The sequence below is a fragment of the Amphiura filiformis genome, chromosome 18, assembly GCF_039555335.1.
Source record: "Amphiura filiformis chromosome 18, Afil_fr2py, whole genome shotgun sequence".
Classification (NCBI taxonomy): domain Eukaryota; kingdom Metazoa; phylum Echinodermata; class Ophiuroidea; order Amphilepidida; family Amphiuridae; genus Amphiura; species Amphiura filiformis.
Window position 1 is genome coordinate 193,501 of NC_092645.1, and position 26,279 is coordinate 219,779.

Below are 26,279 nucleotides of genomic sequence, written 5' to 3' on the forward strand. Positions count from 1 at the left end.
ATTTCCAACCCTTTGCCTTTGACAGCTCTCTGCACCCGTTTGATAAGTTTCTTGATAGCACCGATGTTACCAGCCCCAAAGATATTCCTTGCCAGTACTACACCAATGAAAATATAAATACTCACGATCCCCCTATCAATACATGTACCCTGTCCTTGTTTCACCATAACGCATGCAGTCTCAACAAACATTCCAACGACATTGTTAACTATTTGGCCTCCTTGGACCATCACTTTAACATATATGGTTTTTCTGAAACCTGGTTTAACTCTGAAGATGAGGCTGCATTGATTGACATTGATAATTACTCAAGGGAGAACTGTGTTCGTCCAAACCGTCGTGGAGGTGGTGTCTCTTTTTTATCAACAATGATATAAATTATTGCCTTAGACCCGACCTTTCCCTTGACTGTGCAGATTGCGATTCTCTCTTCATTGAGGTGTCCCAAAATTCTACAAAACCATCATCGGTATCCTTTACAAACCCGAAAGTACGTTATTCACAGTGATTTTTTAGATCAACTGAGCAATACCCTGAACACCATTTCCAATGAAAAAAAACCCTGTTACCTGATGGGTGACTTCAACTTAGATTTGCTCGTACATGATACCGATCCCAAAGTTAGTGACTTTCTTAACATACTTTATTCCCATGATTTTATCCCATCAATTGATCGACCAACCCGCATTAAAACCAACATCCATGGACATACCAGCGACCTTGATTGACAACATTTTCACCAATGACATTTTATCCCAAATCAACTCCGGTATTATTGTCACCGACCTATCAGATCATTTCCCTATTTTCCACAACAAAAAAAAAACATGTAGGCCTAACGCAGTACCACGCACACCTGTAATAAAGAAAACACGGCATATGAAACCTAACAATATCAAAGGTCTAAACAACGCATTGTCCCTTGTTGATTGGTATCAGTTAACCAACATACTAGATCCAGACGAGGCCTACAACAGATTTAATTCTAAATTATCTACACTGCTGAACATACATTGTCCAATTAAAACTAATATAATATCTAAACGTAACTCACCCAAAAAATCTTGGGTAACTAAAGGACTAATTAAATCGCTCCAAACAAAAGATAAGTTATATAAAGCTTACATTCTAAACCCATCAAATGATAATAAACTAAAATATAAAAACTATCGTAACCATCTAAACCTTCTACTTCGTCTTAGTAAAAAATTACACATCACCTCAAAAATTGAAAACAATAAACATAATACTAAAGAAATGTGGAAAACTTTAAATAATTTACTTGGTCGTAATAAAAAAACTAAATTCCCTGATTTCTTTAACAATAATGAAGGTCAACGAATAACTGATAATCAAACTATTGCTGAACACTTTAATAATTTTTTTGCCAATATTGGCATCAACCTTGCTATTAAGATATCTGATCCACCTACTGACTTTAAACCTCCCCTGTCGTCTTATTCAAACCCCAATTCACTTTTTATGCATCCTACATCTCCAGAAGAACTTGTTAAATTAACATCTGATTTAAAAAATAGCAACAGTAGTGGAACTGATGACATAAGTAATAATCTTCTAAAACAAATAATTCCATCCATTTGTGGTGTCCTCTCCCATATCTTCAATTTATCTATTGCCTCAGGAACTGTCCCTACTGCACTAAAACATGCTAATGTAACACCCATTTTTAAAGCAGATAATAAACATGATGTCACCAACTATAGGCCTATATCAATCCTTCCATCTATCTCCAAACTCCTTGAAAAAATTGTCTATAACGGATCTTTAACTTCATTGAGCATCATAACATTCTAACTCCCCATCAGTTTGGCTTTAGGCCTAAGAGATCCACATACATGGCTATTAACGAACTTTATTGTAAAATAACGGACAACCTGGACAACAAACTTCACACAATTGGCATATTTCTTGATCTTAGCAAGGCCTTTGACACCATAAACCATGACATTCTTCTTGACAAACTCAATAAATATGGTATCAGAGGTCTTGCTAATGATTGGGTTAAGAGCTACCTATCTGGAAGACAACAACAGGTTTCCTTTAATAATGCCCTCTCTACTCCTGCAGATATCAATTGCGGAGTTCCTCAAGGATCGATTCTAGGACCGTTATTATTTCTTTTATATATTAATGATCTCCCACTTTGTTCTAAAGAACCCCATTTTATTTTGTTTGCCGATGACACGAATATCCTTTTCTCACATCAAAACCCTAAGACACTAGAAATAATAGTTAATAATGAACTTAATCATATTTCAAATTGGTTTAAACTAAATAAATTATCATTAAACATTAAAAAAACTAATTATATTATTTTCAAAAATAAACATAATAACAAACCTGATATTGAAATTGATATTAAAATTAATAATACACCCATCCAAAAAGTTCAGACCACCAAATTCCTTGGAATACTCATTGATCATAATTTGTCATGGACCTCTCACACTAAACATGTTTCTAAAATTATTTCTAAATATAATGGAGTTATTAGAAAGGTCAGACCCTTCTTGCCTCAAGAGTCTCTTCTAACTCTGTACAATTCCCTTGTATTGCCATATTTGTCATATGGTGCAATGATTTGGGCTGATCCCAATAATTCCAATATTGAACCACTCTTTCGATTGCAGAAAAGGGTAATTCGCACATGTACTAATTCTATTTGGCTAGCCCACACAGACCCACTCTTCGCATCCTTAAAACCCTTAAAATTCATGATATTTATAAAATCCAACTTTCTTCATTTATGTTTCAATTTCACCATGACCTTTTACCTACTGACCTCATTGAAAACAATTTTTTTAAAGTTCAAACACTGTCCCACCATTATGACACTAGACACGCTCACGACCCATTTATTGAACCGTCAATACTGTTCTGGCAAGCAATACATCCTGTTCACAAGGTCCGTTGGTTTGGAACAGTCTTACTTCAAACATAAAAAATTCCCGTTCTTTAGCCTCATTTAAATATTGTTTTAAAAAAACCCTCATCGGTTGTTATAGCCATGCTAATACCCCGTAATGTGTGCTCATAATCATTCAGCTGTCCCTATTCTGTTACGCTCAATTATCCTTATTCTTTCTTCTTTCTTCTTCTTCCATTCTTTGCTTTCTATAATCTAGTCGGATAACTTGTATTGTATTGTTTTGTTTTGTCCCCTATACCGTCACCAGTTTTTACACATGATGAATTATATTTGATTAATTATTGAGGTCCCTGCAGCTCCACGCTATGCGTTTAGCAGGGTCCTCGTCAGTCAATATTATTTTAGCCACATTAATTATTATATTAACTAAGATAAATTATCTGATTTGTAAATTGCCTATATCCACATATAAACATATTATTATATATTGTATATTAACGTCATGAACAGTAATATTATATATTACATAGATTATGTATTCAAGTTATATTAACCATTACAAATTATTATCAATATATCTTTTTGTTAATATTATTGCAATTTACTCTTATTATTAATTGCTATTATATTTATTAAACTATATCTATTGTACTCAATGTTATTATTATATATGCTATGCTATGTATGATATTGATTGATAAAATAAATTTGAACTTTGAATTGAATTGTCAAATTATTATTATTATTATTTTATTATTATAAAACATTTATATGGCGCTCCACAAAGCACAGAAGCGCCTTACAAGAAAAAAACATATACAATATCAAATAATGTCGTAAAAACTTTATTTGTGAACGGATTTCCATCGTTGACAAAACAAAATGAATGTTTAATATATCAATTATTTCAATGAGAGCAGTTCCATTAACTTTCTTCCATAAATAATCACAGAGTATTATCTGTTTACAAAATAAGTGGTTTTTATTCAGATTTAATTAGCGTGCTGTGTGTGACTGAAATTAGCATTATCAGTATACTAATCAAAAACATGGCCTTGCTCATGTTTACATTGTATAGTCACTGCCTTGTTTGATCTTAGGCCAATAAAAAAATTGTTTGCTTGCCCTCAAATGAATTTTCAAAATTGGGTCGGTCGGCCGTGGGATTTCTTTTTTCTTTCTTTTTTTTTTATTACTAGCAAACTCTACTGTTTGTATTAATTAAGGTTCAAAATATGAAAAATCAGACAATTTTGGTGTCAAAATGAATCAACTAACATTACAAAACAACTAAAATGTTGAACACAAGTTCTAAAATACATTTTTTTACATCTTCAGAATGCAACAATTTGAAAAGGAAAAAAAAACTTTGCAGGAATTTCCAAAAATAGGGTCGGTATTCTTTTGTACAGTAAATAGAAAAAAACACCTTTTTTCTGATTTCCAAAATTTATAGGGACGGTCGGTTGAGGACAAACAAACATCTTTTTTTTTTTTTTTTTTTATGGTCAACTTGCACTAGGATCCACAACGTTCGCATTTATCAGCACACGGTTCTTCAACCCGAATACATTTGTACATTCATTGAATGACTTTGAAACTTTGGGTACAAATTAGGTCAAATTTTGCACTATGATTGTTTATTTGAGGTTATTGGACTATGCCATTGAGATTAGGCTATTGTAGTCCATAGTGTTGGTCACCGTCATCGGGTTCTAATAGGCGGTAAACTGGTTAAGCCATACAAAGGTCAAAGGTCTGGGTTTATTTGGTGTTTTTATAAGTCCATTAATTTTGTATTTTAAACAAAGAATATAGTATATTATATCGCACACCATTTTATCCCGTGCATATCAGAAAACAATAATAAAATAAAATCCAAGCAAATTGTGGTTTTATTTCTGAGCTGGGCATAATTTTAGCAAAACAATTGCGAAGTAAATCTAGCAAGAGTGAAATTAGAAGCTTTTCACAAAGTCGTGCCAATAAGGTGCCCCCACCATAGCGGGCGCCCCCAAAACGAGAACTGCCTCATTCTCCTGTGAGCTTCGATCAAAGTGCAAAATGTGACCACTTTAAACTTCAACGGCCATTTTGCAATGTTCATTTTCTCGGTAAAATGACGATTTGGGTACACGATAACTCAATAAATACAGCATCTATAGGTAAGCAATAAATTATTATGCTCATCATTAAAAGCATGATTGACTCAAGAAACCATTTTCTCATTTTTTTGTATTTTTGTCTATTTCCGATTTTAGGCATCATATTGTACAAATAGGCGTTTGTGAATTTTACAAATTTCATTTTGATGACTTATATGGTCAATATCTCAAAAAATAAGACCAATATCAAAAAAATATAAAAAACAGGTTTTGGAATGGTGCCTCAAGATTAAGAAAAAAACAAAACAAACATTTTTCGAAAGAGTGTTTTTTTGTTATGATGCACCAAGCAAAAATTGCTTCATAATTGTTGTTTTTACACCAAATGTATTTATATTGACATTCATTGATGTCTTGCCATTATAAAAAATGTATACTTTTATATGTCTTGCGTGAATAATTACAAAGTTATGGCACTTTTACTACATGCATGTCTGAGAGTACACAGCCACCTTACTGGCATTATATGTTGTTATCTCTCATCTTACTAATATAATAAACAAATTTGTACCCAGGGGTAATAATCAAAAGAACTTTTAAAGGTAGGGGGTTGGTGAGGAGGTATTTATATTTTTTTGAAACTAGGTACTTCGATTTAGATTAGTGATTTCCTTTCATGTTTATCCAAAAAATCAGTGAACATTCATGGTTGTATGATTTATTTAGCCAAAAATCTGGTTTTTGGCATGTTGTTATTATTTTGATATCACTGGATAGATGAGACACATATTTGGTACACTGCAATAATATGGAGTTTAAGTCAGTGGGTTGCCGGGGGAAGAAAAAAAAATGCGTGCAGTCAGCATAAGTTTGGCCCAATTTGATAGATATATCTGGGCTCGTGAGAGCACCCCAATTTTCTGTTTCATACTATTTGAAGTAAAAGTTGATACATATTGGGTTCCTTTTGCGCAAAGCATGCAAAAATATGCGATTTTATACCCAAATCAAGGTGCTTACTAAATGTGTGTGTATTTAAACAGCACTGCTAAGAACAAGGAATATTTCTGTTTTCTTTAAGATGTCTGGGGCATTGCTGCCCCCCTCAGACACGCCACTGGTTCAAATCGTGAACATCATGGCGCGAAGCAGTATACTAGTGGGACCCTTAGGGCCCCTGGTGGAGTCTATGGGCAACACCCCATCTGGGGTGTAGGGGCAGAGGCCCCTGGAAGCTGATGGATTTGAGCGTTACAAAATAGAGGACCCTACTATGCAACATCTGGGCCGGGAGACAGGTGAAGTACCACTGCCAATATTATACTCAGAGGCTATCAGTATACCAACACAGTATCCTGAAACAGCTTTATTCAAGATGGCTAGCCCTTTGTTATTGGAGCCCTGTAGCCCATAATATTCAATATATGAGGCTTATGTAGGCCTACCCATGTAAAAGAGGCTTATTAACTTAAGTTTTGAGAAAAAGGGGTTCAATATGAACGAACCTTATAAGAAATGGAAAGAAAGACAAAAGCTTTGAACATAAAGAATATGCATGACTCTTTTTTATATCTGGGTGGGTGGATGGATTGGAACATTTGATCGTCACGGACTGAGGTGAAAATGCAATTATGCAAATGGCACAAAAACTGCCAGGCTTGGACAAAAGATGATTGAGACCTGACAAGGAATGTGATTGGATCAGCCAAAACAAAGAGGGGATTTGTATGGCCAAACTTAAGAGTTTGTTGCTATAACAACATAACAAACTCCACAACAACTAATATCCACTTGCTAGGGTTTCAAGTGGGATGAAAGGATCAAACCGACACATGGATGAGCAGAAGTCTCCATGTTTGCTGGGCTAATCTAGGTTTTTTAAGAGATGAATTGGATTCACACTAAAAATGTAATTGTTTGTGATTTTTTATAATAATTGAATTATCTAGTTTGATGTTTGGTGCAATCAATATATATGAAGTAAGTTAATTAGTCAAACATGTTGTTGTAAAGTTATTTTGTATTCAATTTGTATTGTAAGGATTGCATTTATCTAACTTCGTAAGTTTAATATTGTGTATTTGAATGTATGCAGCATTTTAAAAACCTTGTTGGATAATATAATTGTGTTATGTAATATTATTGTTTTATTGATCATTGGGTCTCAAAGAAGAATGGGTGATTAATTGTATTTTCAACTAATTGAGTTTCCATTAAACACCCTCCCTAGCACTACGCTATTGCACTTGATCCAGTCACCACTCACACATGAACTCATGAAAAGCGCCTTTGTGAGATCTCATGTGCAAGATTGATATTTTAAGCATTTAAAAACACTTCCATTGTAAGTTTTAATTTCCAGTAATTTTGGGATCTTGTTGGCGAATTTAGTGAACAAATAGTTAAAAGATCTCAAGGTCAAAATGTCCTCTTTCTGAGCATATTTTACATGCCTGTATTTCTGTGAGCCACATAACTTGACTCACTGAACAGCATTATCAGAGCCAATATTCATCATTCTATTTTGAGAACTAAAAAAATAACAAAAATAAATAAAAATGAATACAAATTAGAAATATAGACTTCTATGAAGAAAATTTCAGTGACCTAAGGAAAGGTTAACATGCTCCCTTTTATTACAGACAATGGGGAAGTTCATTGGTAGATCACCCAGCGGTCATCTTCGGAGTCTAATTTCACCCTTCTTAAGATGAGCACTCCTGGTGTAGTTCTCTCTTGGAAGATGACAAAATTGGAAAAAATCACCTTGTTGCAGTCTAACTTACAAACAAACAAAATCATCTTGTACTATCAATAACTATCAATAACTGGACTTAAGCTACACTAGCAAGCGCCACATCGTTGCAACGGTCCACCCTGGGTGATGTAAGGCAGCAGGCAGTACTAGTGTATAGCTATGAAAAGTGTCGTTGAGGAATAGTCATGAGTAAAATATCAACACTTTCACCATCAAAGCCTATTTTCACAGTATATTGTGCACTGGTGTCTCTGGACTTAGGACCAGGCTTTGGTGGGTCAACCGATTTATGAGATCACAACCTTCTCCATTCCCCCGAGCATAATTGATGGTGTTGGTATAAACTCTATCTGTCGGAATGCCTTTGTATTTCTGCATAGCCAGCCGCCTCACACTTTGTCAAAGAAGTTTCTTCCACCTTGGTCCTATGTTATGGAATGAGCTACCAGAAAATGTTGTCTGTTGTCCCACCTTGTCTGCTTTCAAGGCTGCAGTTAAAGCCCTCCAATAGTTGTCTTTTTTATCTTGTTTTTGCTTCTCAGTTAATTTTTGTTCACTTTGTATGTAGGGCTTCCCTTTAATTTAGTGCTCTTTGAGCACTATTGGGTATTGCCTGTGCTTTTTGCCAAATGTAATAAATAAATCAATCAATAAATAAAATGTAGCTGGCTCTCAGAGCTGTTTTGGAAGCAGTGTCTTGGATTGGTTTTCTTTTCCCCTTTGGGACTCCAAAGGCAGCTAAACACTTGGTTTAGTGATGTGTTATAGAAGTCTCTGCTTCCCATTTCTACTGGGAAGTAAAACACAGTCCATCCTCTGTTTTCACATTCGGCTACCAGGTCTTCATATTTACACTTTTTCCTGGCGCACGCATTGGCTAGGTTATCCTCCGATGGTACTGTCAATTCTATGATGATTGCATGCTTGGTGGTGGCTGAATAGATCGTAATATCAGGCTGCTTGGCAGTTTCTGCTATTTCTGGAGGGAACACTATTGGCTTGTGCTCTTCATCCATCAGGAAGGTCCAGTCTCTAGCCTTCTTCAGGATGTTTTTACTCCAAGTCAAGTCAATAAAATTATGAAGTTTCCTTTGATTTTGTTTTAATTCAGAGTGGAAAGGAAAGGGACGTGAACCAACACAGAGCCAGAACAGACATACCACAAGTGTTTTCAGGTCCTTGTCCATGTGAAATGGGGTAAGTTATCAGATTTGGTTTATTCATTGGATACCCTAAAACCATTTTTCTTTTTAGAAATATTGACAAAATATGAAGATAACTGAAATGTTATGTCCGTTTTTGAGATCATGTTTCTGTTGGATTTGCACAGATATTTCTTGCACCCAGGTATAGAAGAATTAAAAAAGGTCTCTTAGTGTTCAGCTTATTCTTTCTAGGGGCATGTTACTATATTAGGCCAAAAATACAAAGTGTATGTATGGCCTTACTTGGTTTGAAAAAGAAATGGCTGGTCTGTCAATGACCTTTTTTTATCTTTTTTTTTAAAGACAACCACCAAAAGAACAAATTAAATATCAGTACTAAACAGAAGCTTGTCATCAAGTTGTACCAGACAATGTCAGACATGCACTAGACTTGAAAAATGAAAAATTGAAAAGATTTAAGGATGAAATAATACACAGACCGATCATTTTCACTATGAAATTAAATTGATCCAAGGAAAACAAAAAGGCAGTTGATTTGCAAAATTTTTGGGTCGGTCAAGTGAGGCCAAACATAGACTTTAGGGGACCTTAGTAAATATTCTAAAACTGCCAAAACAGGACACGTGTGGGGAATACAGGGTGTATAAAAATGATTGGTACCCATGAATATCCAGTGAGTATGGACAAGACCGACCTATCAAAACACATCATAATAGCTACTTTTTTGTTTCGCCTGATAAGGCAGGAGACTTTATAATCACTTTTCCGTGTGGGGCGGGGTGTGGGGTGTGTGTGTGCGTGCGAAGTTTACGGGCAAACGAGGACACACACAAGATTTTTCGCCCTAAACTGCGGACTTACTTCCAACCGAGGACAGTCCGCAATCTCAAACTGCTGCAAAAGACCTCAAATGCATGCTAAATGCTTTATAACGCTATTTGCCTGAAACCGAGGACCACACGTGTAAAAACTACTGTCTGCAGGCGATGGCTAAAATTCCGTTTCGTATTATACACAAAATAAATCCGCCATTTTAGTCCACGGTTATGCGATGAAAACATCATACACACGTCCTTGGTTAGATAGCAAAACACAATGTCCTTGGTTGGCGACAAACACACACAGGGGTGGGGGGTGTGTGTGTATGTGACAATTTGTTTAAAGTTTTGATTAAATGCTCTCAGATGAACAGTTCAGATCCTATTGCAAGGAAACTTGGAAAGTATGAAGGTCTAAATGTTATGGTGTTGTGTCACATAATTTCAAGGTCATTTCAAGGTCACCATAGGTCATTGAGGTCAAATGTTTTATTGAAATTTGGATTAAGTTGCCAGCAGGCTATGTATTTCGCCATGCTTTGATGTATCGAGCTGCAATTTTGAACAGTGATAGGGGCAAGTGTGTCGAGCTGCTCAGTGATGGGGGAAAGTGCGGTAGGGCAGGATGGGCAGTACGGGGGCAGGAGGAAGAGGGTAAGGCAGAAGTAAACAAGCAAAATACCCTGTAAACAAATTATCTGGAGATCCGTATGGGGTACAGTGACATAACTTGGTGGGGAGAAGCGCGACCAGAGGTTCTCGACCTGATTAGATTTTGAGGTCATTTGGGGTCATCGGGTCACCCAGGGGTCATTTGAGGTCAAATTACTGAAAACTGTCGTATGGGCATGACATTTGGTGGGTACCATCAACATTTAGAGCCAAATTTTCGGAAGGTCATTTTGGGGTCATCCATGGTCACCCAGGGGTCATCTGAGGTCAAATGACTAAAACTGTTGTATGGGCATGAAACTTGGTGGGTACAGTCAACATGTAGAGCCAAAGTTTTGGAAGGTCATTTTGGGGTCATCCGGGGTCACCCAGGGTCATCTGAGGTCAAATTACTAAAAACTGTCATATGGGAATGACACTTGGTGGTACAGTCAACATATAGAGTCAAATTTTTGGAAGGTCATTTTGGGGTCACTTAGGGGTCATCTGAGGTAAAATGACTAACAATTGTCGTATGGGCATGAAACTTGGTGGGTATAGCCAACATTTTGAGTCAAATTTTTGGAAGGTCATCCAAGGTCACCCAGGGGTCATCTGAGGTCAAATGACTAAAATCTGTCATATGGGAATGAAACTTTGTGGGTACAGTCAAGAGTTGGAGCCATATTTTTGGAAGGTCATTTTGGGGTCATCCAAGGTCACCCAGGGGTCATCTGAGGTCAAATTACTAAAACTGTTGTATGGGCATGAAATTTGGTTGGTACAGTCAACATTTAGAGCCAAAGTTTTTGAAGGTCATTTCAAGGTCACCCGTGGTCACCCAGGAGTCATCTGAGGTCAAATTGCTAAAAACTGTCATATGGGCATGAAACTTGGTGGGTACAGTCAACATTTAGAGCCAAATGTTTGGAAGGTTATTTTGGGGTCTTCCGAGGTCATCCAGGAGTCATCTGAGGTCAAATTACTAAAAACTATCATATGGGCATGAAACTTTGTGGATACAGGAGGCCGGTCAACTGCATATCCGTCTTTACACGCTTTTCAATACAGAATAAATGCTAACCTCTCGTGACATCATCCAAGCAGCATTTCCCATTGAAAAGCGTGTAAAGACGGATATGCAGTTTACCGTTCTGACAGTCAACATTTAGAGCCAAATGTTTGGAAAGTCATTTCGGGGTCACCATGGGTTGCAGGTTTATTTATTTCTACCAAAAGTAATCGCAAAAGTAGGCAGTTGCGAAAGCAGGCGAGACTTGTGGTTCGAGAACCGCCTTGTTTAGATTCATGTCATGAAACAGTAAATTAAACAATTAGTGGGTTTTAGCGGGTTCGCCGTTGGACAAGTTTAGAACTGTCAAGCTTTCGTCAGGAGTAGCTCTGACTTCTTCAGGACAAAGTACCTAAGATTGAGACATGTAGACCGCCCTTGTCTACTGATGACTCTGAAAAGAGTCGTTCACTGAAGACTGCCCCTTGTCAACAGAGAACAAGCAGATCTCGCCTATCTGCTAATATAAAGGTTTCGGTGGCTCTGAAAACAGCTGTTTGCTGAAGACTGCCCCTTTTCGTCTACAGAAACAAGCAGATCTCACCTATCTGCTGATTTTTAAGTTTTGGTGGCTCTGAAAAGAGCCGTTTGCTGAAGACTGCCCCTTGTCAACAGAAACAAGCAGACCTCGCCTATCTGCTAAATTAAAGGTTTGTTAGCTCTGAGAAAGAGCTGTTCAATGAAGACTGCCCCTTGTCAACAGAGAACTAGTAGACTGCATATACTGTAAAGTATACGGCTTACCAGGAACCGTTTGGCCACTCATGGACTGATTGATTGATTGTATGCACGGTGAGCGTTTATATCACTTAATTGCGGATGTGGTACAGATTAGCGGCTCTGTGATTGGTTGTTTGAAAATAGAGAGCGCCACATACGATGTGATAAAGATTAGCGGCTCTGTGATTGGTTGTTTGAAAATAGAGAACGCCACATACGACTGATGTCTTTGCCGTCATTTCTATTGATAGTAGAAGTTTCATTAACTCTGATTTCCAACGCTTCACGGGTCAACCTCATCCCCAAGTGAGAAACTTGTGCCAGTTTTGTTGTTTCGTCCCACAGAGGTTCATGACCTTCTTTGCAAGCATGTTCAGCTAATGCCGAGCCTTCTTCTTTCTTTTGTCTTGTGGCTCTTCGGTGTTCAGATATTCTGACCTTAAGTGGTCGTTTGGTTTGGCCTATGTATTGCTCACCACAACTGCAAGGTATAGAGTACACACATGGTGCACGATCCTTGGGCAGAGTATCTTTTGGGTGGCTTAGGATGTCTCTTAATTTGGCCAACCTAGAGTAGAATGTTTTGACCCCTGCACGGTTTAGAAACCGACAGATTTTGTCTGATACACCTTTGATATATGGCATGAAGGTAACGCCTTTGTGTTAATCGTCCACCAATTCTTCTGATCGTTCTCCTGTCTGTTTCTTGATTGCTTTGTGTATGAGGTTTGAAAGTCAAATGAGTAAATTAAAAGTCATTTCAAGAGGATCTAATGTTGAATGACTGTGGAAAAAGAAGGTTTTTTATTAGACAACAAAGCTCAAAGCTGATGGGTACCAATCATTTTGATACAGCCTCTAGTGTAGTTTGGAATTGATGCATCTCTGAATGTCTCTTTAATAATAGTAATAAACAAAGAATAGAGTCAAGTAAAAAAGAGCTGTTGTAAATTTGCTGACCCCTGTATGTAGTAGCATTTAGGGTTAATTTAACAACAAGTTAAAAAACAACTGCCTAATATGTACACGCCACCCCCGACATGTCTCAATGCTTGTCTTTGGAACGTCCAATCTGCTGCAAATAAGACTACGCAGATTGCTGATTATATTCAAGAACATGATATTGATGTATTTATAATGACTGAAACCTGGCTTCATGATTATGATGCAGTCATTATTGGTGAACTCACCCCTCCGGCTATACTTACCTCAACGTACCTCGCCCCTCCGGTACCCGTGGTGGTGGAATCGGCGTTGTTTTCAAAACACCCTTAAACTGCGCCAGATTCCACAAGAAATTCACACTTCTTATTTTGAACATGTATACATCACCGACTTTACCAAGCGCCTTACATTGGTTGTAATATACAGACCTCCTCCTTCTCGTGACAATGGCTTTCAGACATCTGACTTTTTAACTGAATTTGACTCCTTTGTTGATGATATATCTGTGTCTCCCAGAAAATTACTGCTTGTTGGCGATTTCAACATACAGTGGGATGAACAAAACAAATGGGATGTTAAAAAGTATGCCTCCATCATCTCCTCTGTTAACCTCCAACAGCATGTTGACAAACCAACCCACCGATCTGGACACATATTAGACCATGTTTTGTCATGTCCTGATGATGAATTAGTGAGTGATTTAGTGAGTGATTTCCATGTCCATGAGATGCTTGTGACTGTTCACCACTATGTCCTTTTTAGAATCAATCTGCCGAAACCTTTGCCGCAAAGAATTACCCAGACTGTTAGCAATTACAAGAGTATTGATGCCGAACAATTCTCTCACACATTGTCTAACAAACTGAAAACTGTTCCAGAAGTTAACAATGTTGACGATTTGTTCAACTGGTACAATTCATGTACAGTTGACGCTAGTGGACCAATTTGCCCCAGCTACTACTCGCAGCCGCGCTTATAAGAAATCGCATGCCATGGTATAATGATAGTGGCCACGCTGCTCGCAGGGAAAGACGAAGAGCTGAAAAAAAAAAAAAAAAAACTCGCTCTGATGAAGATCGTGATCGGTTTTTGACCATAAACAGTTCAGTCAATGTGTGTATCTTAGAAGCAAAACAATCATATTTCACTGACAAACTTGCAGATGCTGACAATAATTAAGACCGTTTTCAGCACTCTGAATCATCTCCTTAACAAGCAGGTGCGTCATCTTCCTGCTCATGATGACCCCAAGGTGCTAAGCAATAAATTTTCCAAATTCTTTGTCACAAAGATTCGTAAGATTCGTGATGACTTTGACTTGCATGCAGGTATTCGCGACCCGGCTAATGATGTTCCATGTGACAATTGTCCCCAATTCGCTCAATTTCATCCTTTAACGGAGGATGAAGTGTTGTACGTGATCTCTAAGTCATCTAATGCCTCGTGTGTACTTGACCCTGAACCAACATGGCTGCTTAAGGACCATATACAATACCATCTCCCTGCACTAACAGCTATTGTCAATGCATCCTTAACATCCGTGTGTTTCCTAAAGCTGCCCACTCTGCTGTTGTTTCACCACTAATTAAGAAACGTTCTCTTGATAAAGACAATCTCCAAAATTACAGACCAGTCAGCAACCTATCACACTTAGCTAAAGTCATAGAGAAATGTGCTTCTGCTCAACTTGTTGAGCACTTTAATACCAATGAACTCATTGATCCCCTCCAATCAGCTTATAAAGCTATGCATAGCACGGAGAGTGCACTGATCATGTCACTAAAGACATTACTTCTGAGATTGCTTCTAAGAAGGTTGTTTTACTGGTTCTGTTAGACATGAGCGGTATTTGATACTGTCGATCACGAAATCTTGATAGACTGCCTCGATCAATAAGCGTTTTGGAGTTTGTGGTGTGGCATTACAGTGGTGCCGTTCCTATTTGCAAGGATGGACAAGTCAAGTCAATATAGGTGGCCATCTATCTGATCCTGTTGTTGTTGAATTTGGAGTTCCTCAAGGATCGGTACTCGGTCCTTTGAAATTTACCATCTATACTACACCAGTTGGTGATATCGCATGCAAATATGGTATTCACTACCACTTGTACGCTGATGACACCCAGTTATATACGTCTTTCGATCCTCGTATCCCTGGTGAACTTGATTTAATTCTTGCCAATCTAACATCATGCATTGATGCAATTCGATCTTGGATGCATGGCCTCCAACTACCAAATTGAATGATTCCAAAACAGAATTCTTTGTTGCCGGCTCTGTCTACAGCCTCAAACTTCTCCCACCGCTTATTCTCAACATAGGTACATCCATGATCATACCATCTCAAGTAATCCGCAATCTTGGCGCATTTTATAACCAGACAATGACATTCACTAATCACATAAACCACCTCCGCCAAACTATCAATTTTCATATCAAGATCTGTGGCGCATCCGTAGTTTCATCGACTTACATGTCATCATGTTGCACGAGCCTTAATAATGTCAAGGCTTGACTACTATATCTGCTCTCTTTACTCATCTATCTGCCCGACATTTGTCACTCTTCAGCGTCTCCAAAATGCCGCCGCAAGAGCCATCTTTGCTGTCGGTCAGAGAGTTGATGCTGCCTCACTGCTGGTCAAATTACACTGGCTCCCCATCTCCAACTGCATTACTTTCAAGCTTCTGCTATATGTTTACAAATCTATGCATAATCTCGCTCCAGTGTACTTATCTGACTGTTTCACTCAATATCTTCCTGGTTGACCTCTCAGATCATCGGGTGATACCACTCGCTTGGCAATTCCCAAAGCAAGTATCACTGCCTTTGGTGAAAAGCGATTTCACATCATTGCTGCCCAAGCCTGGAATGAACTCCCCATTGCAATCAGATCGGCTCCATCCATTGATTCTTTCAAGAGACTGTTGAAATCATATTTATTCTGATGTATTTTGTATTATGTATGTTTTATGATATTTGTACACGCTATGGTACTTTTGTGTATAGCGTTCTAAATGCAGTGTATTATTATCAAAGGCAATTTACACACTGTGTGGGAATCCTCTGACGTCAGAGTCTTGCCACACTGCGTTGTGATCCTCCGATGGTGGATTTCTTCCATACTTGTGACAAAGGTTCATTGCCATATACATGTACCCAAACATAGCTCAACATGTTGAGTAATAGTTGACAACTTCATATTTTTTTGATTAACCTAATGCACATTCGATCAGGTGTTTAATGCACAGTTTACACGAGGACATTATTGCTGGAAATTTATTTCCAGCAAGGGAAAGTCCTCGTGTATATTGGTAATTTTGCCAGGCAATACCCCTGGACCTCTGACCTTTCATAGTTTCCTCAAAATAGAACCAGGGCTATTTTTTCAAAACAGTACTACACTCTCTAGAGAGTTCTCTGGAATGTTGATGGCTTTTGCACACCTTTTTTATGTATTTACCTGGTTATGGTTTTATAGGTCACATAGGGGGGCCCCAGATATAGTTGATTCAGATCATATTGCTGGAAACAAATGTCCCCATGTAAATTGCATCGCCAGGGCAAGTCATCCATCCAAACAAAATTTATGGTTATTATGTAGGCAAGGGTAAAGTCCTCATGTAAATAGGCTTTAAGAAACATCAATGATTGCATTAAGAGCATGAATTAGCACATGTAAGAGAAATGTAGTATAACATTTTCACTCTGATTGGGCATCAAGGGAGAACAGTGATTCTCACAGATTGCTTGTCCTTGGTTAAAGAAGAAATAAATAAGTGATTTTTGTTTTTCACCCAACTCTGTATTAAATAGGTCTTTTATGAATTTCATGTCTTTCATAAATCAAGATCGCAATCATTATGATCAAATCAAAGACATATTGAAGGTCTTTGATCAATAAGCATAGATTTGCAGTTGGCTATAAATAGGGTGCGGATGCAGGCCTTCTGTTCCCTAAGGGCGCCATGCACTTTCTAGGGGAGTAGTAGCCTGAGTGAGGCCACTTGGAGTCAGAAATTGTACTACAAAAGATATGAAGCACCTGTTTCCATATATCTAATCAATTTTTTCAACCCATATTTTGTGTTCTATTTAAAAAAAAAAAAGAGGATATAACACAAAAGTTTAAAAGGGGGGTAAAAGTGAAAATGAGGAAAAAGGAAAGAAACAAAATAAAGGAAAAGAGACAAAGACAAACTATACTGGTTTACAGGTACTTTTCAACATTAAAATGTGCCGTGTCAAGGATTGGGGAGCAACATGCTTAACATGCTTAAGAACGAGCCGGTGCAACTATATTACTTTGCTATATATACTGTTACATTTTTGTGATAAGAAAAACACTATTATAGATTAATATTCTCCTTTTATTTCTAAACAGGTGACCTGCATAATACAAGCTAATATGTAATAGTCGGGAGAGGGCCTCTTTCCATGTAGAGGCCCTCTCCCATCGGAATTCAGAGAATATACTACCTGAAAAGAACAGGTAAGTGGCACAATACATATTTGAGATTATGTCAACAACCTGTTATCCTGGAGCACAACTACATACTTTATTAACCACATTATAGGGAAGCATTAAAGCCTGATCATAACTTGATACTTGGTATTTGAATATAGTATTTCCGCTCTCTATAACTTTAACCTACCTATCTTAGAAATTGTAAACACGTCCAGTAAAAGAAAGTCCCTACTACTCTAACTTTTAGCAAAATTGACTTGAAGCAAACAAATTGAGAAATTTCTCCACACTTTTATATCAATTTTATTGCTTTAAGTTAATTGTGCTTTAGTTATGGACCCTCAAAGGAGTGAAAATTTTCTTTTTTGGATGTATTTATAAGAGAAAGAATCAAGGGAATCGCTGAGATCTGAATCAACAATTGGTAGGCAAATACCGGCTACACCACTCGACCACTCAATCCAGGCCGGCATAAGGTTGCCTTTTGCTATGCTTAAATGTTCGAGGAGTGGCTACAGTAACATAATAAATGCCATGAATATTGCCCTTTTGAAGTGACGAAGCAAATTATGCTCCAGCGGCACAGGTTGTTGACGACATCTCAAATATTTTAAGTTCAAATAAAGGGAAGTTAAGAGCTTTGGAAACAAAAGCCTATGTGATTGAATTCACTATTTGATTACTATTGGCCTGAACTTTATTTCAAAAGCAAATTTGATGTTGAAGACTTGTCGATCAGAACACATAGTGGCATAGGATGATTTTGGTCATTTTTATGAAATTTGGCCCAACGGTTTTAAATATCAAGTTCTTCAAATACAGCAAGTAAGAAAGCTCAACTATGCTTAATTATTAACTTTTATTATGTAATTGACCTATGTTAACAATTCCATAAGAATTCAATGTCTCCGTTTTACATACTGAGGTATGATCAACATGCGCCTCTATGTGACTTAAATTTGCTTTTTGTTTGCTGCAAAAGAGGATTACTGAAAAATGTACAAAATACCACCTTTTCCAATGTTATATTTCCTGTTGAACAATATTTTTAGGAAAAGGATAAAGTACCAAGGTATTTAGGATTTCATAATATAGTTGATTTGATAGATTCTTGTATAAAATGTACATTTCTTTATTTAGGTGAACACACTATAACATAATATACCTGTATTTTCAAACAATTTAACAGCAAGCAAGAAGCAGGAAGACAACACAGTAAAAGCACAAATTGCCTGCAGTTGAAAGCGAAAGCTCATTGGAGTTCAGCTGATTGGCATAAGTAAGTACATTATAATACTAGGCAGATGACCCCTGGTGACCCCTAAATGCCCTTCCCAAAATTTGGGTCTAAATGGTGACTGTACCCACCAAGTTTCATACCCATCTGACAGTTTTTACAAATTTGACCTCAGATGACCCCTGGTGACCCTGAAATGACCTTCCAAAAATTTGGCTTTAAATGTTGACTGTACCCATCAAGTTTCATGCCCATATGACAGTTTTTACCAATTTGACCCCTGGATGACCCGAAATGAACGCCTAAAAATTTGGCTCTAACTGTTGACTACCCACCAAGTTACATGCCCATATGACAGTTTTTAGTCATTTGACCTCAGACGACCCATGGGTGACCTCGGATGACCCCAAAATGACCTTCCAAAAATTAGACTCTGAATGTTGACTACCCACCAAGTTTCATGCTCATCCAACATTTTTTACTATTTTGACCTGAGATGACGCCTGGTGACCCTGAAAATTACCTTCCAAAAATTTGGGTCAAAATGTTGACTGTACCCACCAAGTTTCATGTCCATACGACAGTTTTTACTAATTTGACCCCTGGATGACCCCGAAATGACCTTCCAAAAATTTGACTCTGAATGTTGACTGTATCCACCAAGTTTCATGCTCATCTGACAGTTTTTATAAATTTGACCTCATGACCCCTGGGTGACCACGGATGACCTCAAAATGATCTTCCAAAATTGTGACTATGAATGTTGACTACCCACCAAGTTTCATGCCCCTACGACAGTTTTAGTAATTTGACCCCAGATGACCCCTGGGTGACCCCAAAATGACCTTCCAAAAATTTGGCTCTAAATGTTGACTGTACCTACCACAATCCCGGAAAAAATGTGTTCGAACACCCACTGTAATTCCCATTTTCATCTTAGTATAGTGCGCACGCTATATGAGTCACTGGAAACTAAGATTTATAATAGAGTTCTCTCAATGTTCATCTTAAGCATATCCCCTCCCCTTTCCCCACCAATCAATGTTGGGAGAAGATATGTGAAGATGAGCATATTGGGTATGCCAACATTGTACGGGGGTAGAAGGGGGTCTATTTCCAATAAGGCCTTTAAAGTGTTCGAACAATATTTTCTGAGATTGTCTGAGGAATTCTAAAATCAGTGTTTGCTTTTTCACATTTGGGATCATAACTGCAGATCCAGTAGAGCGATTCAAATGAAACTTGGACATGTTAGTTTATATATAATAGGGAACACATGCAATAAATAATATTACATTACATCCACAAATATTTCAGGGATCGGTCACTTTAAACATATATTTTCATCAAATTTTGAATAATTTAAGTCGAATAAGACGTAAAATACCTGATACATATCCCCAAACAGTTTAAAACAGCAATTTGAATAGCTAAAAAGTTGACAATGTTTTTGGACAATCATGGACCATCTTTTATATTTGCTATAACACTAAGGGCACCAAATCAATCAAACATCACACGGATGTGGGATGCAATTTGTCAATGCTATCTGCAGTAGATAGCAAAATAATGCAACGACATCTACCACCCTATGTCCAATGCATTGCCAAACTTCTCCTTCCAAACCAGTAATTCCTGACCCCACAAAAGTAAACTTCAAAGATTTCAAGCAAATAAAACGAAAAAGAAGTCATTAAAGACCCCCCACAAAAAATAATAATGAAAGATATAAGAAACAAAGAAACAAAACCAACACAAAATAGGAAAGAAAATGCCAAAATTAAATAAAGGAAGATAAAACAAAAAATTAAGTAAAAGGAAAATAATGCATTAAAAAGAAGGAAGAATAAAAAGTGCAAATGTCACTTGCTGTTCAATATGTTTCAAGTTCAAGTCCAATTTTACATTAAAAGACACATGCGCAATGTATAGGACACATCAATCAATAATATTTTAACTAACATGGTCAATAATTGGTGTGCAAGTTCAGGCTTATTTCATGATTGTCATTATTTTTGATCGAAAAAAGAAAGAAAATATAAACAATTCAAAAATGTTGTTTTTCAGTTAAACAAACACCGATCATTATGAGCATTATGGATAATGACCTTTATTATTAGGCCTATGCCATCTCAAATTGGCACATTTCATTAAACATGATTTGCGTTGTCTCTTCAGTGGGTATAACTGTGTACACTGAAAGTGTGAAAGCCTATTCATGGTAAAGGTAAATCATTGCACATCTCCCCATTGAAAACACACATTGTGCACGGTTGACCACAAAACATAAAGAATAATAGGATTTACTTTTCTATTATATGGTGAATCGTTGGAAATGCGTGCTTGTCTATGTGTGTAAATCATTATGATTCACCATTTGACCATCCTAACCATGGTGTATTTAAAATGTTTAATGAACACAATTTCACACATTAGGCTGATTTTCTTAAATGTTGGTCAAGTAATGTTTTTAAAAACAATAAATGTGCATAGCCTGTGCGTATCTCTCCATTCCTATCACTCGCTCTCTCTCTCGTCCCCCCCTCCGATTTATCACACAGTGGTAAATTTGTGACATTTAAATACATAACATTAAATTTACGAGTAATGTCTGTTTTTAGCTGAATATAAAATATTAACACCTTCTCTAAATTAATTATACCACATGTACATATGCTCAATAAACATGGCACATAAATAATTTAGGCCTGTATTTGTGTGTACAAAACGCTATGTTAAATCTATACTAACAGAACGCTATCAAAATATTCATTGATTTCCTCCATATTTTGTGGGATGATAGCAAATTATATGTCTAACATGTGTGCCAAATTGCATTAAAATCGATGGCGTAACTGCAGAGTTATTGTCCAAAAACTAAAATCAGATGATTTTGCTAAGCAATTTTGTAGACAATCCCGGAAAAATGTGTTCGAACACCCACTGTAATTCCCATGTTCATCTTAGTATAGTGCCCACGCTATATGAGTCACTGGAAACTAAGATTTATAATAGAGTTCTCTCAATGTTCAGCTTAAGCATATCCCCTCCCCTTTCCCCACCAATCAATGTTGGGAGAAGATATGTGAAGATGAGCATATTGGGTATGCCAACATTGTACGGGGGTAGAAGGGGGACTATTTCCAATAAGGCCTTTAAAGTGTTAGAACAATATTTTCTGAGATTGTCTGAGGAATTCTAAAATCAGTGTTTGCTTTTTCACATTTGGGATCATAACTTCAGATCCAGTAGAGCGATTCAAATGAAACTTGGACATGTTAGTTTATATATAATAGGGAACACATGCAATAAATAATATTACATTACATCCACAAATATTTCAGGGATCGGTCACTTTAAACATATATTTTCATCAAATTTTGAATAATTTAAGTCGAATAAGACGTAAAATACCTGATACATATCCCCAAACAGTTTAAAACAGCAATTTGAATAGCTAAAAAGTTGACAATGTTTTTGGACAATCATGGACCATCTTTTATATTTGCTATAACACTAAGGGCACCGTCAATCAAACATCACACGGATGTGGGATGCAAAGTTGTCAATGCTATCTGCAGTAGATAGCAAAATAATGCAACGACATCTACCACCCTATGTCCAATGCATTGCCAAACTTCTCCTTCCAAACCAGTAATTCCTGACCCCACAAAAGTAAACTTCAAAGATTTCAAGCAAATAAAACGAAAAAGAAGTCATTAAAGACCCCCACAAAAAATAATAATGAAAGATATAAGAAACAAAGAAACAAAACCAACACAAAATAGGAAAGAAAATGCCAAAATTAAATAAAGGAAGATAAAACAAAAATTAAGTAAAAGGAAAATAATGCATTAAAAAGAAGGAAGAATAAAAAGTGCAAATGTCACTTGCTGTTCAATATGTTTCAAGTTCAAGTCCAATTTTACATTAAAAGACACATGCGCAATGTATAGGACACATCAATCAATAATATTTTAACTAACATGGTCAATGATTGGTGTGCAAGTTCAGGCTTATTTCATGATTGTCATTATTTTTGATCGAAAAAAGAAAGAAAATATAAACAATTCAAAAATGTTGTTTTTCAGTTAAACAAACACCGATCATTATGAGCATTATAGATAATGACCTTTATTATTAGGCCTATGCCATCTCAAATTGGCACATTTCATTAAACATGATTTGCGTTGTCTCAGTGGGTATAACTGTGCACACTGAAAGTGTGAAAGCCTATTCATGGTAAAGGTAAATCATTGCACATCTCCCCATTGAAAACACACATTGTGCACGGTTGACCACAAAACATAAAGAATAATAGGATTTACTTTTCTATTATATGGTGAATTGTTGGAAATGCGTGCTTGTCTATGTGTGTAAATCGTTATGATTCACCATTTGACCATCCTAACCATGGTGTATTTAAAATGTTTAATGAACACAATTTCACACATTAGGCTGATTTTCTTAAATGTTGGTCAAGTAATGTTTTTAAAAACAATAAATGTGCATAGCCTGTGCGTATCTCTCCATTCCTATCACTCGCTCTCTCTCTCGTCCCCCCCCCCCCTCCGATTTATCACACAGTGGTAAATTTGTGACATTTAAATACATAACATTAAATTTACGAGTAATGTCTGTTTTTAGCTGAATATAAAATATTAACACCTTCTCTAAATTAATTATACCACATGTACATATGCTCAATAAACATGGCACATAAATAATTTAGGCCTGTATTTGTGTGTACAAAACGCTATGTTAAATCTATACTAACAGAACGCTATCAAAATATTCATTGATTTCCTCCATATTTTGTGGGATGATAGCAAATTATATGTCTAACATGTGTGCCAAATTGCATTAAAATCGATGGCGTAACTGCAGAGTTATTGTCCAAAAACTAAAATCAGATGATTTTGCTAAGCAATTTTGTAGACAATCCCGGAAAAAATGTGTTCGAACACCCACTGTAATTCCCATGTTCATCTTAGTATAGTGCGCACGTTATATGAGTCACTGGAAACTAAGATTTATAGTAGAGTTCTCTCAATGTTCATCTTAAGCATATCCCTCCCTTTCCCCACCAATCAATGTTGGGAGAAGATATGTGAAGATGAGCATATTTGGTATGCCAACATTGTACGGGGTAGAAGGGGTCTATTTCCAATAAGGCCTTTAAAGTGTTCGAACAATATTTTCTGAGATTGCAAGTTTCATGCCCATACGACAGTTTTTAGTAATTTGACCCCAGATGACCCCTGGGTGACCCCAAAATGACCTTCCAAAAATTTGGCTCTAAATGTTGACTGTACCTACCAAGTTTCATGCCCATACGACAATTTTTAGTAATTTGACCTCATATGATCTCTGGGTGACCTCAGATGACCCCAAAATGATCTTCCAAAATTTGACTCTAAATGCTAACTGTATCCACCAAGTTCCATGCACTTACGACAGTTTTTAGTCATTTGACCTCAGATGATCTGGGTGACCCCGAATGACCCCAAAATGACCTTCCAAAAATTTGCCTCAAATGATGACTGTACCAACCAAGTTTCATGCTCATATGACAGTTTTTGCTAATTTGACCTCAGATGACCCCTACCCAATACAAATTTGTTCTGTCTAGGGTCAAGATGCACCCACCCACCAAGTTTGAGGAACGTGCACCCAAGTCTCCGAGAAAATAAGAGAGACTGGGCATGGCAACCTAGGGAGTAAGAGAGAAGACTCCGGGATGGGGTCCCCGGTAGTAATCCACTAACAAATGCAAACTTGGTCTGGCTCGGATCAAGTCGCACCTATACCCACCACGTTTGAGGGCCCTGCTACCTGTCAGTTCTGAGAAAATAGGCGTACAGACACGACTCACAGACAGAATCACATAGTCACAGACTACCAGTATTATTATATAGATTCTTCTCTGTAAATGTAAACGAGTGAATAAGCCACTCTTTCAAGGGGTAATATAGACACAACTCTTTTTAGAGTAAAGTTAATCTGAAAAGAATGAACTTGCATTTGGTAATGGATGTGCCACATGTGAGTTTGGTTGCTGATCCATGCTCGTCCTCACAGGTTTTCCGCCGAGTGCTCCGGTTTTCCGCCTGCATCAGAAATCAAACCTCTTCCCATATCCCTGTCCCATAAAGTCTGGTTGGCATCCCTTGAATTTAGTAGTCTCTGAGCACTATTGGGCTTTGCCTGGCTTCAGCTGAATGTTATAAATAACATAAATAATTATATATTCCACTCTTTTGAGAGTGAACAATATAGCTGTCACAATCCTTCTAAAATTAAATTTACCACTCAAAAAAAGAGTTGTTCTTCTTTCCACTCTTAACACTTTTTGTGTTCATAAAGAGAATAAGCATGTCAAATTAAAAGGCAACAAAACAGCATTAAGTTGTAATTGCCTGCTGTATTACTAGTAACCATACAAATTAAGCAATAATGATAACATCCAGGGGCATTCACATTGGCATTTTACTTCTACGAATTAGGTTTATTGTGACCATAAATTTGATAGCAAAGCCATTGAAGGACTATATCAATAAACAGGTTTGCCTTCTATGCTAAGTATTACTTGAACCCATGTCCTATATTTAGCCATATAACATGGACTGCGAATGGGAGGGGTTATTGTAAGCCCCCTATATTTCTATTGTAAATGTAATATACTGTACTGTAATATGTGGTACTAATGTACTCTATCCAGTGACACCAAAATAAGTACAAACATTCCCAGCATATTGTGGCTATGACATCATAATATGAGCATGCTCTCACACAATTCTGGCTTTGTACAACTAAAGTATATAGGCAAATTGATTGTCGGAGAATATTCCTATGAACATGTGCTTTTCACCAGATTTTCTCATAAAATGGCAGGAAATGACAATTTCAACCTAACTACCAAATAAAAAGTTGATATCTTTCGCAATAATATTACAAGAGCAAAGTAAAAATCATGGATTTTACTCTAGAAACCTATGGTTGAGGTCATCAACCCCTGCTCTATGGTCATTTTTGATGGTCGGTCTTACCGGGTAAATAAGGTGCTGGGGTAATAATTTTATGACTAAAACAAGCTCAAAGGATGGATCTATAATTAGCGTATGTCGTTTTGGCATAAACACACCTGACTTTTTATGTTGGATGAAAAACCCTGGGTGCCTCTCCGTAGGACTAGGGTTAAGAACTGACATTCAAAACTATTTCATGAGAGATGGAATTCCCTCTCAGGTATATCAAGTTGATTAATTTGCAATGACAAAGTCAGTCAGAACTATTATTATCTTGTTAATTCCCAGATAAAACAATGTGATGATTGCATTGCATCATATGAAAAACCCTGTTGCTAAATATGTAAAAGAAAATGTTATCATGATATTTGAGCATTCACATTGACAATTTACCCTGCAGTTTCTAAGAATTAGGTTTACTA

General features: G+C 37.0%; 2 protein-coding genes across 4 annotated transcripts in view; one reads left to right on the plus strand and one right to left on the minus strand.

Annotated features, from left to right (window-relative positions):
- LOC140139723 (uncharacterized) overlaps nucleotides 1-26,279 on the plus strand; it is a 190,408-nt gene that overhangs the window by 47,138 nt on the left and 116,991 nt on the right. For all 3 annotated transcript variants that reach the window (XM_072161428.1, XM_072161429.1, XM_072161427.1), the window contains exons 2-4: nucleotides 8,865-8,950; nucleotides 17,509-17,616; nucleotides 18,782-18,871. The gene's annotated coding sequence lies outside the window, so the exon portion shown is untranslated. The remainder of the gene's footprint in view (nucleotides 1-8,864; nucleotides 8,951-17,508; nucleotides 17,617-18,781; nucleotides 18,872-26,279) is intronic.
- On the minus strand, nucleotides 8,401-8,940 carry LOC140139656 (uncharacterized). The gene has a single exon (XM_072161359.1). The coding sequence runs from the start codon at nucleotides 8,938-8,940 to the stop codon at nucleotides 8,401-8,403; it is 540 nt and encodes a 179-aa protein (XP_072017460.1).

Excerpts from the sequence above, each read along its gene's own strand:
- LOC140139656 (XM_072161359.1), bottom strand. The coding sequence starts at position 8,940 with ATGGACAAGGACCTGAAAACACTTGTGGTATGTCTGTTCTGGCTCTGT.